Consider the following 18,092-nt stretch of genomic DNA (forward strand, 5'->3'; position numbering starts at 1 on the left):
TGTGTAAACACACACACATTTTGTAAGCCTTTTTGGACTAAGGACTATGGAATGCACCCTCTCAGATAATATCTTTTTTTTTTTTTTTAAGTGAGGCAATTGGGGTTAAGTGACTTGCCCAGGGTCACACAGCTAGTAAGTGTTACGTGTCTGAGGCCAGATTTGAACTCAGGTACTCCTGACTCCAGGGCCGGTGCTCTATCCACTGCGCCACCTAGCTGCCCCGACAATATCTTGTCCAGCTATTTTGTGGAAGTAATTCTTTTGTGCTCCGGACATAGCATCAAAAGAATCTAAGATTTTGTTAGGGAGTTCAGAGATCATTTAGTCCAACTCTAGCGCTAAAAGATGAATCTCCTTTTACAACACTTTGAACAGGTGGTTATCCATTTTCCACTTTAAGAGTCTGAGCATGGGAGAATCCAGCCACCATGACTCTCAAGGAAGCCCATTATCAGGAGGTTTTAAAAGTCTGTCTCTTTTGTAGAGCCCACCTATTCCCTAGCACAGCAGTTCTGATCTTTGGGACCAAGAGAACTGTCAACTCCCCCTTGGACATGATATTCCTTCAAATAGAGAAAATGATCATATTTCCTTTCAATCCTCTCTACTCTAGACCAATTTTTACCAGTTCCTTCCAATGATTCTTTCATGTAATGGATTCAAGTCTTATCATCCTGGTTCTCAAAAATTAAATGCAGGACTCCTGAACAGACCCCAACTTCTTTGTTCTGGATGTTACATTATTACCAGCACATCCCAAGACTGAGTTGGTTTTTCTGAATATCACCTCATACTGCTGTCATTACAAAAAATTCATAGGTTAATTAAATGACTTGCCCAGAGACACAGATCTGTGCTAGAGGTGAAACTTAAACCCATGTCAACTTGACTTTGAAGCTTGGTGTTCTAACTATTATCCCCCCTGGCATCTCATTCCCAGATTCTGCATGTGTTAAATATCATTTTTTCATATAGTGAGTATTCAATAAATATTTGTTGATTTGATTTGACCTAATTGAAAGAGATTTTTTTTAATACACAAATATGACCAACGAAGAGCTTAAACACCAAGAAAATCTGGTCAATTAGATTAGGCCAGCTTTAGGCTTTGTTTCTCTTGATATGAGGATGGTGCTTTAAAAATAGTCTGAAAATTAATAATATGTTTAAGGTCCAAGTGTTTTTAAAATGCCAGAGAAAAATCTTAATGAACTACAATTATATCATATCATGACTTTATTTTTATAACAGCCATGGTCTAAGACAAGAATTCATAACCTTTTTATATCATGGAACCCTTTGGCAGTATGGTGAAGACTATAGATTCGTTTTCAGAATAATGTTTTTAATTCATAAAACAAAACACGTAAAATTATAAGGAAACCATTTATAAATTGAAATACTTATAAGATATTTAAGAAAAAACAAATTCATAGGAACCCCTCCCCTGAAAAAATTATTTATAGATCCCTAGGTGGCTGGGGATGCTAGGTGAAGATGTCTCATTAGACCGTTTTACTTTTTTTCTCTGCTTCTACTCCATTTCTATCAAATGCTAACCAACTATGACACTCAGAGGTTTGGCAAGCTAGCCTAGCTGTAGCAGGTGAGCACCCTGGCAGAGAGACAGGAGGTAATATATTCCAAGCAAGTCAAACCACTACTACCCTAACCCACTACCTTGACCACCATCTCCTTAGACCCTAGGAAGATAGCCTAGGACCCTGAACCCAAAAGTATTGGGAATAGCAGTGACCCCCAACCCATCTTTTCCTTCCAGCCCAGCACTTGTGGCCATTAGTCAGGGGAGACCCTTCCTTATGATCACCAGCAATAGCTGCAGGCCAACTGCTACCAACCTGTGTATAATCTCAGGAGCCCTGGAGGTGATAGTATCCCCCTGACTACTGGTCCAGTTTTTCATCCCACCTTTAAGACCATCATCTGGGGAGGCAATTTCTCTGGGGAATGGGTAAGCGATCTGCACTAACAACCAACTACAATTCACAGATCAGGAGAACCAGCCTACCTGGAACAGTAGGGCACCCTGAACAAGGGATAAATGCCACCTTATGTCAGGTAGGTCAGAACATTACAACCTTGACCAACCTCTCTCCTCAAACCTTGAGGGAGACAGCTCAAGACGCTGAACCCAAATAGCTTTAGAAATAGCAATGCTTCTAACCCAGTACCCTCCGTTGTTATCCTGAGAGCAACTTCTGTGGTGATGTAGCTTAGGAACTACTTCTACAGGTGCTGCAGTCACAGCGACTGAAGACCCAGAAATGAAAGTTCTTGTCACCAGTCACTGGCAGTGACATACGGTTCAAAATCAGAAAGTGATTTTATCAGTGGAAATGATATTACAGAAGAATCATTCCCATCTGCCTTGCTGCTGAACCCTAAGAACCCTGGGGCCTTTCCAAGTGACTTATAGCTGAAATCTTCCAAATGAGTTGTCTCCCCCATTATATTATGAGACATTTGAAAGCAGGGACTGTCTTACTTTCCTTTTTGCCTCCTTGGTACTTGCCACAGTGGTTTACACACAGTAAGAACTTAATAAATGCTTATTTCATTTGTTCATTCAGTCACTCAATAATCACTTTCTGTACTGATTTCAGAAACAAAAAAAAAAATATAAAGATCATGACTTTCTGTTCCTTATTTCTTTGTGTTTCCTTCAAGAAGACCTCAACAATACTAATATTGGCAAATTACCAAGGTTCAGGATTTTCTCAGCTTCACAGAATATTAAAGATTTTTTTCAGCTACTAATAACCCTCCCAAAGATAACTGTTACCACGAAAGTCCTCACCACTGTGAAACAATACAACATCAGAAACAGATATGACTTTATTAATGGAAAGGACACCACCTAATACACATTATCATCTTCTTTACTACTGCATCTCAATATTCTCAAGCCTTTCCATCCTACTTGTTGCTCAAACCTCTTCTATATGTTATGTTCCCTATTACAACATGAGCTTCTTAAGAATAGGGACTGTCATGCTTTCATACTTGTCATTTCCAGAGCTTGGCACATAGTAAGCATTTAATAAACTTAATAATATACACTTAGATTTTTTATTCTAATACCCTTCTGTTCATGAGTGCCATTGGTTTCATGCACAATTAAAAAGGAAAATACATGTTAATTAAAATAAAAAAGGACATAAAAATAAACCAAATGACATCAAAGATGACATTTTGATGGCACTGATATTCTATTGTGGGATTAAAAAACATGATAATGATCACTGATAAAACCACTATCACTTTTCTTTCAATTTATAGAAGCTATTTAAGAAATGTTTGCTATTCAATGGCACTTAATGAATCCTGTAAGCTAAACAAAACTCATTGAAAATGTCCATTTCAGTCATCAGCATATGTTTATCTCTTGTTCATCTATTCACCATACAACCAATGTTGAAGCAGGCTGTATCTTGGCTTTATTTCACAGTTTTGAGAATAAGTATATATAATGTAAATAATCATTCTTATCAATAAGTTCCCAAAAGGCAGGTGAAACTAAGAACTGTCAACCGATGGCTATACTCCTGTTCTGTCATGAGGGTATAAAACAGTAGAAAATTCAGAAGAACTGATGCTATTTGCTTGTTTTTAATCCTTTATGTTCACTTTCTTTCACCAACAATCCTTCTCCTTTTAGCTTCCTATCCTAACAAATCCACTATTTTCATACCTCTAGAGAAAGCCATCTGTTAGGATAAAGCTGTGGCACTATCATAATTCAAATACTCCTTTTCTTTTTAAGTGTTTCTTGACCCTACAATTATAGAGAAACACCACTGGATATAAACATAAATGAAATCTGCTAATGTGGCATGCAAACAATACTAAAATGTGAACTTAAAACAGGGAAAAATGCAAAGCCAGGGAAGAATCCATTATGATTCTTTCAATCTCTTTTAATGCATCATAAAACCGAGAATGTTTCACTACAGAAAAACATTTTGGCTTCTTTTATGATTTCAAAGAAGGATAATTATGATTGTCATGAAAACACATTGAGCAGCTGTATACTGTTAACAAAAGAGCCATTATATGAATGCTTATAAAAACTGGCAATTTAAACATTCAGATTTCCTAGAAATTAGATAGTCTTCTCCAATAGAGCAGATACCAAAAAAGACTGTTTTCTATTAATTGTGGTTGTGTATCAGTCATATTTCAGAGCCAAATAGACCATCCTTGTTTTGGGACAACTGCCACATACTTAGAAGTGTGCATGATATCATTTTGTTAAAAGTAGTTTCATGTTCTCAGTTTTAAAAAATACCCGGGTCAGTAGAATTTTTCTCATATAGGCATATTTGCTTAAAAATCATAAAGAGCACAAAGAAGAACTATTGAGTTTGTTATGTGATAGTTAATTAATTGATACTTACTCATTAAAGACTAGATCTGGAGCAAAATAGAGAAATTGGCTGTTCGTATGTTTGTAAGATCTCCAGCTCAAGGCAAATGATGATAGACACATCCAAGAATACTGGATTAGGGTAATTTGGTCCTCAAGAGGCAAGTTTTTAAATCCTGGAGAAGAGAACAATTAATCATAGAACTACACTTGACAGTTCATATTCTGTCCATGATGAAACACCTCGAGATGCCCCCAAAGTGGTCCTTTACCACTCAGTTCAATTCACCAAGCCTTTAAGAAATACTTTCTACATGATAAACACTTCAAACTGCTGTGGGCAGTAAAAATCTAAGTGGAACTTAGCTGGGGTAGTTCAGCTTGGTACTGGTTCAAAATACTCCTTTATCCTGATTTTAAAACTGATAAATCTGGAAAATCTTCTTAAGCCCTAAATATTTAGTAATATGTACAATTACTAAAATCAAGATACATTTATATGAACATGATCCTATAAAATTCAATAACAGCACACCCATTTTATACACTAAAAAACAAGCCTTATTTCCCTCTAAATTAGAGCAAGCCTGTTTTTTTTTTGACAAAATTGAAGTCAATCAGTTATTTTTGGTGTATCTCCTTCCTCTTTTCATTGCTTCTTTGTCCTTTTTTTGTTCTCTTCTAGATACCACCTTTCAACTTCTCTGCCCCCTCTCCTTTTTAAAAAAAATTTTTTTGGTCAGGCAACTGGGGTTAAGTGACTTGCCCAGGGTCACACAGCTAGTAAGTGTTAAATGTCTGAGGCCCGATTTCAACTCAGGTCCTCCTGACTCCAGGGCCGGTGCTCTATCCAGTATGCCACCTAGCTGCCCCCCTCCCTCTCCTTTTACACACACCACACAAGCATGAATGCAAGCACACAATCTCTCTCTCTCTCTCTCTCTCTCTCTCTCTCTCACACACACACACACACACACACACGTCCACAACAGCTTCATGCTGCTTTTCCAGGGCAGTATCTTGAACTCTACCTATGAATCTACTTTGATTCCATTCCTTATTTATCCTAACCCCAATTCCTCAGGATATTGCTCTCAGTTAGGTGACAACCAGAGCAGAAATGCTTTTGAATAACTGAAAATATTTTTAAATTAAATTTTATTTGTATTCTAAGATTAACAAATACTAAATAAAATAGCATTTACATATTCATGTAGAAGAGGAGAGAATTATACATGGAATTGCATGTCTCTATTACATAGAGCTTGCTTTTGAAGTATATAATAAAATCAATATATGACTTTCAAAGCTCTTTCTGGCCTTCTTTTTGTGCTTTTCTCTCTATTTTTTTTTGTCGGGATGGGGAAAGGGGACCCTCCTCTTAGCTCTCTTCTCCCTATCATTTCTCCTCTGTTGTAAGAAAAAAAAAAGAAGAGAAACAAAGCCCCTGTGGAAGACCATGATTCCAGAGTAAAAAGAAATAAGCACATTATTCACCTCCTGACAAATGATAGCTTCAAGATGCAGAATGAATCATATGTTTTTGAACATGGCCAATGTGGAAATTTGTTTTCCTTGACTATATTTATTTGTTACAGGTGGAATATTTGATGTTTCTTTTCTTTCTTTCTTTTTTTTTTTTTGGTGAGGCAATTGGGGTTAAGTGACTTGCCCAGGGTCACACAGCTAGTAAGTGCCAAGTGTCTGAGGCTAGATTTGAACTCAGGTCCTCCTGACTCCAGGGCCGGTGCTCTATCCACTGTGCCACCCAGCTGCCCCTTGATGTTTCTTAATTATGCTCTATAAGGCTGTTGTCTGCTCAAGCTGTACAGAGTTCTTTCTATCTATGGGCTGTACTCTTTGGTAGGGGTCTCCATTCTTAAACTAAATGTTTTTACCTTGTTTCTCTTTACAAGAACACATTTTCCATTCATTTTCATCATCAACCCAAGGTGTGTGTGTGTGTGTGTGTGTGTGTGTGTGTGTGTGTGTGTGTTTACATTTACATTTGTGTGAATAAGGATATCCCAATCTTATTCGGGTGAAATTCACACTATACTCTATTCTCAATATATGGTTTTCTTTTTGTTTTTGTTTGTTTTTGTGGGTCAATGAAGGTTAAATTAATTGCCCAAGATCACACAGCTAGTAAGCATCAAGTTTCTGAGGTCAAATTTGAACTCAGGTCCTACTGAATCCAGGGCTGGTGCTTTATCCACTGCATCACCTAGCTGCCCCAATATGTTTTTCAAAATGGAAATGTGATAGGAGTAAAAATAAAACTAAACCTATATATATAGCCAGATGTTATGTAGTAAAGAAGATTGAAAATCATGGAATAAAGGAAAATCTTACCTGGTAGTACCTTTGCCCACTTTACTACTTGAATCATCTGCTTGCCAGCCAGGCGGTTTAAGGTAGAGAGCAAGTTCTCTGCTGTATCTGGTTTGGAGTTATCGTAGCCTGCATATACAACTTCTGGTTCAATGTTTTCAAGGACCATAGACGGTGAAGGCGTCAGTGCTCGTGATATTGTGGAGAGCTGAGGAACAAGTGCTGTATTAACAGAGGGCTCTTTTACTGGTGCAATGTAAGTTGTTCCTTCCTCTGGGCTCTGGGGGGGTGGTGGGGGTGGTGGTGGAGCCTGTTGCTGAGACTGCTGTTCTTCATGCATCCCTTTCAACTTTCCCAACTTCTTTGACTTTCGAGCTGAAAGCAAAAAGATCTTGTTACAAAAGGTAGAGAAGGGGTTTATTTATAATAACTCTAGGATGCTCAAATTTGGGTGCAAGAACTAAAAATAATAAAACAAATAATAACAAGGAAGCGCATCCAATCAGAAAAGGAGCTGAACCACTCATGTCACAGAGATAAGGCATAACAGATGTACCCTAAGGCCTGTATCAATACCCACAAAGTATGAAAGGCCTAGAGAACTGCCTCCGTTATACTAGATAGATCCTCTGTGAAAGATCTAAGAGAGTTAGTGACACAGTCATTTATTTGTGGGCTGGAATCCATATTAGGTAGCAGGAAATCAAAGATGCAAAAAGTATCAAAATAACAAGGTGAATCAAATTAAGACTTACTCTGAGATTTGAATACAGAGATTTAAGGCATACATTCACCATCAGACCTCATGTTATAACAATGTGGAAGCTCTCTCTTTAAAGTTTAAAGAAAATGTGTGACAAGCTTAAAACTACAGGCTTCCAATTACACAAGCTCTCAGGAAGAGAGTGCAGCATGGAGCTAACAAATTAAATACATGATAAATGAAATATATAATCAAAACACCCCCTAAGAGCCAACGATTTCTGTCTTCTCTATTAAACTTGGAATTAAGAACAAAATAAAGATGGTTTACTTTGTGCTTCTCTTTTTAATCTTACTCACTCTGATGAACCTTCCCTGACTCTCACTTGATTCTTCCTGAGTAAACACATGGACAATTACCATGATGTATTTGATTAAATCCTGTAGTTATTTTTCTCCTATACTGTTTTTCTTGTTTCCTTGACTACACCAAAAGCTTTTGAAGCGCAGAGATAATGTTTTCTACTAAAAAATGCCTCATTCCACCTAGGGAAATGCTATAACAACATCATATAATGAACAGGTTTTATTGAATGGATGACCATCAAATGGCTCCAAACCAGACAACATGCAAAAGAAAGAAATGCAAAGACCTTGTAACCCATAAAATGGAAGTCCAACTAATGAATCTACAGAAGTTCTTAATATTAGAGAAAATTTAGGTCCTGTTCAGAGCAATGTGTGATACTCAACCTTTTAACTACTCTTGAAAACCTATTCTACTCTGTAGTCTTTCCATCCCAGCCAATTTAAATACCAAACTCATTTTGATTCACTGAATAGAGCAGACAAATGCTATGCTGAAATGCAATATCATTTCAAGCATTTTTGAAGACAAATATTTTAAAACATAAAATCAACAAATCTTAAGGCATTTTGTTCTTTGTCATGCTACTACAAAGATTGTACATATGACTCTTTGGAGTCATGTGGCGCCAAAAGACCATGCGGTATTGTACATTCTTGCTCTAGTTCACAGTTCTTAACCTGGATCAAAAAAAATTACATACAATTGGTTTTCTTTGTAATCCTATGCATTTTATGGATTTAAAATCATTATTCTTTAAAAAGGTCCATAGACTTCACCAGACTGCCAAAGGGGTCCATGACGCAAAATAAGGTAAGAATCCCTACTCTAGTTTGTTTATTCTACTTAGTCAAAGAACCCCAAACTGTTGAGGAACTGTATAACTTTGAAGTGTTTACTTTGTATTCTGGTGATGCACTCCATTTATGAGTTTTGTGCTGGTTTAAGAAGCTTTGAGGGGGCAGTTAGGTGGTGCAGCAGATAAAGCACTGGCCCTGGATTCAGGAGGACCCGAGTTCAAATCCAGCCTCAGACACTTGACACTTACTAGCTGTGTGACCCTGGGCAAGTCACTTAACCCTCATTGCCCTGCAAAAAAAAAAATTAAAAAGGAAAAAATAAAGATGCTCTGTAAGTTCCTACAGCTTATGACTATATTATGTTGAATCACAACTGGAAAAAAGACCAGCCACATTAGAATCATGGCTGTCAATGTATGTATTTTTAGTACTTCAGGATAACTTAGAAGGGCGAGTCTGAATTATTCAAAAAAATTTCATCATACAATGTTTATAAAGAAAATAAATGATCATCTTTGAATATATACAGTACCAGAAATAAAGTTAACAAAAATTGCTTGAAGCTGCTATAGGGAACAAAGTGGTACCAATAATTAGCATAACAACCTCAAATAAAAGGCACCTTTTAGAGTATTAGAAACTAGTTTGTGCTAAGTGATTAGATATCCTTACAAATCTTATTTGTATAGTTAATTTGTCTAACAAATCCTTTTCCCCTCACAAACTTTAGTGTATTTTAGTTGCCAAAGTCCAGGATCATCATGACCATGATGACCATCACCACCACCACTACCACCATCATCATCGTCACCACTAACTTTTACATAGTGCTTCCTACATGCCAGGTGCTGTGCTAAGTGCTTTAGAATCCCATTTCATCCTCATAGCAACTTTGGAAGTTAGGTTCTATTATTATCAGCCCCACTTTATAGATGAAGAATCTGAGGACACAATTGAACTCAGGGCTGGTGCTCTTATCTGCTGCTCCATCAAGCTGCCCACATATTAAATAAAGCCCAAATAAATGAGGTTGTGTTATATTTATTTTTTTTTAAACCACAACACTCTCTAATTTTATTAAAGAAATCTAGTTCATAAACACTAACTCTTTCCAGGATTTATAACTAGTAGCAAAACTGAGTATAAATTGCTTGAGCATAAATAATCAAAGGTAATTTTATTTGTTTTTTGGGGTTTTTTTGGTAAGGCAATTGGGGTTAAGTGACTTGCCCAGGGTCACACAGCTAGTAAGTGTCAAGTGCCTGAGGCCAGATTTGAACTCAGGTCCTCCTAAATCTAGGGCTGGTGCTCCATCCACTGTGCCACCTAGCTGCCCCCAAAGGTAATTTTAAAAACTATTTTTTCTAATAGTTGGCATTTATACAGCACTTACTATGTGCCCAGCATTGTGTTTAACATGTTAAATTTTTATTCTTTCTTGATTATTTCATATTAAATCATTTATATTATTATCAGTACATCATATAAATATGCATTATATTACATTTTATATGAAAATGATTTATATATAATTTTAGTTTGTTTAAACACTGTTGTATTTTTTTCTGATTTGTAAGGCTACACTAGAAGAACAAGGTAAATCATGTGATGGAAAAATTTACTTGGTTCTTTGAGGCATTCTTAAATTCTAGTTCACATCAGGTTTCATTTACAAAAAAGCCTCTAAGATTCTTTGAAGATGAAATTAAATTTTTTTAAAAAGTCTTTATAAGATCTTTCACCTAGAGTTGTATGGGACTTCAAAGGGAGAGTTCAACCATCCCATTTACAGATGAAGAAACAGCCCGAGGGAGGTTATACAAAGGTAATAAGGGTCAGAGGCAGGATTTGAACCCAGGCCCCCTGACTCCAGAGATAATTTTTTTCCAATATAATATTTTGCATATAAAATTTATGACCTAGATTTGTAGAGAAAACAAAGAGACTTTTTGTCTCTCAGTTATATTTAACTTTATGAAATAATCTAAATACATTTGACATGTTTAATAATGGGTGACAATTTATATTTTTTTACTTCTAATAAGTATGTCTATTTATTTATATGTTCCAGAGTTTACTGTTCTGCCATCTATTACATTCTCTGGATGTTGTTTGCTTCTGAGGTATGAAAAGTACATTAGTAATTATCCTTATACTGGCCCAAATAGCCTTTTTAAAATGCCATTAAATTTATCAAGCTTCTATAGTACACTGGTAGTCACGAATCTAAATTGTGATGAAATCGGTATACAGTCAAAGTTTCATAAATCAACTCACTATTATGTATGCAAAAGTGGTATAATAATCTTACTAATTTTTCACTTTTGTCTAGGGGAATGTCTCATTGGAATTCATGGTTTATGGTGTTCCAAAGACTCTAAACTCACCCAGACAGGATTTGATTGCTTGCTGATTCCCAAAGGGTCAATTTATCTTTTTGGCTCATTGCCCCTACTTATAGCAGTCCCAAGAGTATTGGGATATAGAGCAAAGTCTAGTTTTTTTTCCAAGTATAGGTAAAATGGGTACCCAGATCCATCTACTAAAAGCATTTGTAGTACCAAATATATGTCAGGTATAGGACAGCCTTAATTTCACAATAGATGATGCAAAGAACTCAGGAGTCTACTGAGAGATGCTTAAACATATAAAGAACTTAAGCAGCTCATCAAATCACTATGGAAATGAACTATATTTTGAACTGCCAATAGGGTAACACCCTGACATTCTGGAGAAATTTCTCTTATTGACTTCTATAAAGTTATCACGTGAAGACTCATCCTACCACCCTGTGGTTTAGCATTCACCCCTGTGCCTCTTCCCATCCCCTCAGAAGTGAAAAACAGTTTGTGTTTGCTGAAAAAGCAATCACATTCCCATTGGATCTACACTGTCTGAGTAGAGCTCCAAGGAGGAATGCTGAGCAGGACTAACTTCTCTCTCCAAGGGACATGATGGATGCATCAAGAAATCTGATGCCTTGTCTAAACATGTACATCTTCAAACTGATACTTTGGTACTTTCTAGCTGATGTTTCCTAGGACATCTTTCTTTGATTGGAAGACTAAATTCCATGATCAAACTGCCTAAGAAATTTTAAATTCCTCCTTCTTTACACTGGAAATTGTTGTTCAGGAGCACCGTCTATGATCCTCTCAGGTCACGGGAAAACTCGTGTCTACCTCTGCCCTAAGCAACCATCAAATTTTCCTGAAGGGAACTGTGTATAAAACCATATCCATTCTTAGCCTGACTGTAAGCATGGTGCCCACCTCTGCCATGTACTCAAGGAACAAGTCACAATCAAGTGCTCCCGGAGATGGAGGTTCATTCTGTCCCCACCCCTAAACAAACAACAAACGACATCATCATCAATGCTTTGCTGACCATGGGTCTGGTAGTCAGAGAAGAGTACCCACAAAGAGAAAGAGACAGAAACAGAGATGCTAAGACAGAGAGAGGGAGACAAGCAGAAGACAGATGGTTTTGCAGCTTATTTTTATTTATTTATTTATATTTTGGTGAGGCAGTGGGGGTTAAGTGACTTGTCCAGGGTCACACAGCTAGTAAGTGTCAAGTGTCTGAGGCCAAATTTGAACTCAGGTCCTCCTGAATTCAGGTTCGGTGCTTTATCCACTGTGCCACCTAGCTGCCCCACAGCTTATTTTTAATGTACAATGGGGAAGGGGCCACTCTTTGAAGATAATCCATTATCCTGAGTAGCAGTTAACTAATTGTTTTGAATTCTCTGGGTCCTATCAGTAAGGTGTCGGCGAACTTGCCCACATTACATGATTAAGTGTTTCTATAAAAGCCAATCTCCTGTGATCCTGTCAAAGAGTCTGAGGAATTCAAATAGACCTGATACTCTCCTGAAAAGCTCCATTACATTATGGTTACAGCATCACAGCATTTAGAGCTCATAGTGATCATCTGGGTCAAATCCTTCATCATGTAGATGGAGAAAGCATGGCCCAGGGAGCTGAAGACTTGTCTATAGTCAACCCTGCCAGCAATAGACACAGCCAGGGTTTCAATCTTCTAGGACTCTACATAAGCTCTTTGAACTTATTTCCAAGTCCCTTCTGAACTCTTTTGTGGATTTATTTCAATATTGTTGTTGTTATTATCATTATTATTAATATTATCATATTTGCACTTACTATACATATAAATGTTTATATATGTGTATGTACATATATAATATATGAACATATATACATATACACATATTTTATATGTGTTGTCCATTTGTTTTTGAGGCAATTGGGGTTGACTTGCCCAGGGTCATATAGCTGGTAAGTATCTGAGGCTAGATTTGAACTCAGGTCTTCCTGACTCAAGGCCCAGTGCTCTATCCACTGAGCTGCCCAGTTGCCACCTAACCACAATCCTGTCCAACTTAATGCCCATTTGTTACTGTCTATCCTGGATAAGCATGCTAACAACAACAAAAATAGATTCCATCAAATGGCATGTTGTAATCTGGCCAATAGATATTTTTCATCCATTTGATCTTTCTTGTGTGGATTGTTAAGCCAACCTCTTTTGGGTAATTACAGATATCTTCCAGGAGAGTTCTACAATGTTCCAGGACTTTATGCAATTAGCACAAAGTCATCTGTAAACAGGAGCAATTGGAATACCTTGAAGATTCCTCTTTAAGTTGGACTCTGCACTGTATCTCCTTCATTATAATGGCAAAAACTTTTGGAGTGCATGTCCCTTTGTTTTATCCCTCTCTTAAGATCATAATATAAATTATAACCCTTCAAATTAAGAAAGCAAGTTAATGAGATAAGCAAATTCTTTCACATTATTTGTAACTTTTAACAGTGTTTAGTAAGTATAAATAATAGTTCAGTTTAATATTTAATCCTGTTTTGTTCTTTGTGTATTGAAATGTTCATGTTTGTTAATATTTAATTTCATAGTATGGAAGAAAATTAAATGAGTTAACTATTAATATCATTAATAGCCAGAAATGAAGCCAAAGAAGAAGCTGCCCTATTTTGGGGTAGGACAGTTAAGACAGGGAAACAAAAAATAGATGAATTTTACTTATAAATTGCTATAAATGGTGAAACAGAAAAATCTCACTAATTGAGGATCACGAAAGGAAATCGTGTCTGAATTTGTAAGAAAAAAAGTTCAAAGTTGCTGGTGCATCCTCCTAAGTTACTTTGCATTTACTTATATATTATTTACACAATATTTCCTTAAATATGAATCTTTTCCCAAGCCCCTGCCCCCAATATGCTCCTTCAGGTCAAGGATTATTTGTTTGGTTTTTTTTTTGTTTGTTTGTTTTCTTTATAACCATAGGGCATAGCAGTGTGTCTGGCACATGGAAGGAATTGAATAAATACTTGTTGATTCACTGATTGTTGAGTGAAGGATTATAGAGGCTGCTTCCTTGGGTAAATATCTACAAATGCTGGTATAGTGTTCTGCACATTATTAGTTTGTAAGTATGAGAGAATCTACCCTTTAAGTTCATGTTGCTCACAATTGTATTATATAGTGCTTTCAGAACTAGATCTTATACTTCATGGGATACATAAAACTTAGAAAAAGATAAGAAATTACCTTAAAGAAAACACAACAACAAAACAATTCTCCTATGAGGGAAAGCTGAAGGAACTGTGCTGATTTATTCTAGAGAAGAAGAAATGAGGAATATGATAATTTTCAAAAGCATGAAGATATACAGTACTATTATTGTACAGCATTGTTATTAAGTGCTATTATACAGTACTATTATTATACAGTATTGTTATTAAGTGCTATTATACACTTGTTCCCTATTCCACCAGAGGATATCACAAGAAGTAAAAGATTGAAACTATGGTAAATGGAATTTAGCATAAACTTCATGAGAATTTCCTCTAAGTTCTTTGGAATGCAGTCCTCTAAGACAATAGAATACATTATCATTAATAAGAAAACTCTCACTGAAAACATTTAAGAAAAACAAAAGGTAGGAAAGATGGTTTGAATGCATATTCCTACATTATGGTGGGGGAATATAAGTAAAAGAGTGTTAGGGAATTGGTATGAATAAATGAGGGGAACCTACTCTTTTTTTTTCAGGGCAATGAGGGGTTAAGTGACTTGCCCAGGGTGTCAAGTGTCTTGAGGCCGAATTTGAACTCTGGTCTTCCTGAATCCAGGGTCAATGTTTTATCCACTGCACCACCTAGCTGCCCCCTGGTATGAATAAATGAATGAGCATTTATTAAGCACCAACTACTATGCTGGTGCTTTCCCTCTGTTGATTATCTCCAGTTTGTCCTGTATATTTTTATGTAGTTGTTTGCATGTTGTTTCTTCAACCAGACTTGAATTCACTTGTAATTAGGGACATTTTTTTTTTTTGCTTTCCTTTGCCACCCCTGTCCTTAGCACTGTCCCTGGCATATAGAATGCATTTAATAAATGCTTACTGACTAACTGTACAACAGTAGTTTTAAGAGTCACAAATGCAAAAGTGAGACATTCCCCTTAACAGGCTTATGTTCTAATGCAGGAGATAACACCTATGGTAGTACTGAGGCAAGGGTAGGCATCTTTCATCTGGGGAGTCACAGGGATGGTGAGAGGAGTGGTGACGTCTTCTCTAATAGCAACAGTAGTATGGATTTGAGCAAGAGCAAGAGGTGAAAAATAGGTAGCAGGAATACTTCTGGGGTAGAGGGGAGATGGCAAGATGACCAACTATGTCCTGGTTTCCTGGTGGATAGGATTTCTGGATGGGATGTTAAGCCTTGTTTGGTGTTTGACAGTTGGGTAGATATAGTAGATTAGGTGAGTTTTCACTTCCTCACAAATCAGGATAGTTCGATTCCAGGTAGAGCTCCAAAGTTGACTTGATTAGTGTCCTAAGGTTCAGGGCAAGAATAATGAAATGGTCTCTGAGGGTCTGTCTATACACTAGAAACTGTTTCAGTTAAAGAAAGGGGGTGGTAATGTCAGAGAAGAGGCAAGATAAACAGGTGGTCCCTGGTCTTCTGGTGGAGGATGTGATATGAGACAGAAAAAAAGACCATCCCCCCCCCCCAAACCAGAGGTTTTTCCAAATAATTGTGTGTGTGTATGTCTGTGGTATAGCGCATGCACTATACCCATATAAATAATAGAAATAGGTATAGCTATTCCTTTTCAACAGAATAAAGTTATGATGGATATAAAGAATTGGGAGTGGAGACCCTGAAAAGTTAAATATGATATAACACAATAAAAACATAGGTCAGTGAAGCAATCTCATAATCAGGATGGGATCTCATCCTTCGATCATTACTTAAGTAATGCGTCCACTTGGAATTATACTCCATGTTCCTTAACTGGTTGTGGATTTGCAGGGAGGAGAATGGGAAATTAAAAGAAAATACCACCCTGAAATGATTCTATCATTTTAGTTATAATGGAAATGGAAGTTTTTCCACATGGTAATTCTTGTGCTGACAATTCTCTTGGCCAATTTACATACCTTTTCCCTAGTTCAGTTGTATCATTCCTTCCTTCCTTCCTTCCTTCATTAAAGGAATGAATCTTAAAGTTAAAAAAATGATTTGTTTTTATAAGGGAGGACAATCTGGGAGCAATGATAGTGGGAGATACAAGGGGGAATACAATATAAAAAGTAAAGTTATCAATATCAACATAAAAGATATTACTAAAATTTCAATTGATCAAATAATAAAAATCTATATTTTATTTTAAAAATTTTCTTCATTTTGAACTTAAATACAAATAACAAAAAAAGAACATTTCCATGTGCACAGCACAACATAAAATTAGTATCCAATATAAAACCACGAATTTCCATTTCATTTACTTAAAAACAAACAACCCACTATATAATAAATACTACACATTGCTTTCAAGTTTACCATGCTTTCCTGTGCTTCCAAGTTTTCCTTTGTTCTCTGCTACGCACTTGTTTTCTCCCTCCCTCCCCACTCAACCCTAGAGAAAGCTACCATTAGACACAATTGTGTGTGTGTATATGTATGTATCTATGTATGTAAAACCATACTATCCATACTTCTATTTATCAGTAGGTTCTTTCTCTGGATATGGATACCATCTTCCTTCATAGGTCCTTTGTAGTTGATTTAAGTATTCATAATACTCAAAATGACTTAGTCATTCAAAGTTACTCTAAGAACAATATTGCCGCTACTGTGTATAATATTCTCTTGGTTCTGCTCATTAAAATCTATTTTTAAAAAAAGATTCTTATACTTTTAATAGTGGGTTGAAGAATAAACATAGAAATTGATTTGCAACTTTTAAGTCTTTACACAATCTGGCTCCAATTTATCTTTATATAATGATTTTGCATTATTCACCTTCTTTCCCTCTATCATAGAATCACAAATTTAGATCCTGAAGGGACCTCAGAGAGATCTATTCTAAAGCTCCCATTTTATAGAGAAGGAACCTAAGGCCATGCAGGGAGTAAGTGTTGGAGGAGAGATTTGAACTCTGGTCCTCAACTCTAGTGGCAAAACTCTTTCTACTGTACCATTCTGGCTCTAGCCAAACTTGATTACTAGCTGCTCTTTGCACTCAGTATCCCATCTCCTCTGTGCATCTGCCCTGGGAGAACCCAGGTCTGAAATGCTTTTTGCCACCTTATCTCCACCTTACAGAATATCCTTCTCTCTTCCTTTAGCATGTGGGCCACTTTCTCCAATATATTTTCCCTAATCACCACAGACTATCATCTTTTCCAATCATCTTGTGCTTTTTGGTGGACAGTGTATCTTCTACTGCCATGTGAGGTCTGTGGAGGGATAGTCTTTATCTTTGTCTTTTCATTTCCTAGCATAGGACTTTGCACATAGTAAGCACCTAATAAATATTTGCTAAATTGAACAGAAATTTTCCAAATGTTTTAACTACACGGACAAACTGACTGAAATAAATTTCTGGAAGCCAAATTAATCTTTTCCCTAAACTAAATATATAACTGGTTTCATACCCTCAAAATTATGTATAAGTCTGCTTTGCTCAGATTTGGCTAGGACCTACAGATACATGGGAAAAATATAAAAAATATTATTAGTAAAGAATCCAAGAAGAAATTTCTTGAAATTGCAAATGGTAGACTAGAGTGAACCTCAAGAAATTACAGATAATACCCAATAGTGTAGGAGAAAAAACTGGGGCTTTGAGGGTTATAGGTGGATGTGTCTGGACTTTTAAGTTGGGAGTGGGAGCTTCCAGGAACACAACAGCTGCTTAATCTGCCACAATGAGTAGTGCCACAGTTGTCTCCACCAAACAACACTCACCTCTCCTCTTCTAGGTCTCTGTGATTCCCTTCTCTGGTAGAGGTTTTATTTCTTTGTTTTCCTACCTCTCCTTCCTAGAGGAACACTGATGTTTTTATATTCCCTTCTATCTCTGATGGATTTACCTGTTTTCTATGACTTTAACTTCCTCCCAAAATTATATTTACCAGGTGCACACCCCACTGTCCTTTCTAGTA

The 18,092-nt window shown here is 36.6% G+C and overlaps 1 protein-coding gene across 6 annotated transcripts in view; it reads right to left on the reverse strand.

Annotated features, from left to right (window-relative positions):
• The window catches only part of NR3C2 (nuclear receptor subfamily 3 group C member 2), a 383,963-nt gene that overhangs the window by 71,219 nt on the left and 294,652 nt on the right, over positions 1–18,092 (reverse strand). For all 6 annotated transcript variants that reach the window (XM_043971516.1, XM_043971512.1, XM_043971511.1 and 3 more), the window contains exons 5-6: positions 6,746–7,099; positions 4,422–4,566 (exon numbers count right to left, since the gene is read on the reverse strand). In XM_043971516.1, coding sequence (XP_043827451.1) covers positions 4,422–4,566; positions 6,746–7,099 — 499 coding nt within the window. The remainder of the gene's footprint in view (positions 1–4,421; positions 4,567–6,745; positions 7,100–18,092) is intronic.

Source organism: Dromiciops gliroides, chromosome 6 (assembly GCF_019393635.1).
Source record: "Dromiciops gliroides isolate mDroGli1 chromosome 6, mDroGli1.pri, whole genome shotgun sequence".
Lineage (NCBI taxonomy): Eukaryota > Metazoa > Chordata > Mammalia > Microbiotheria > Microbiotheriidae > Dromiciops > Dromiciops gliroides.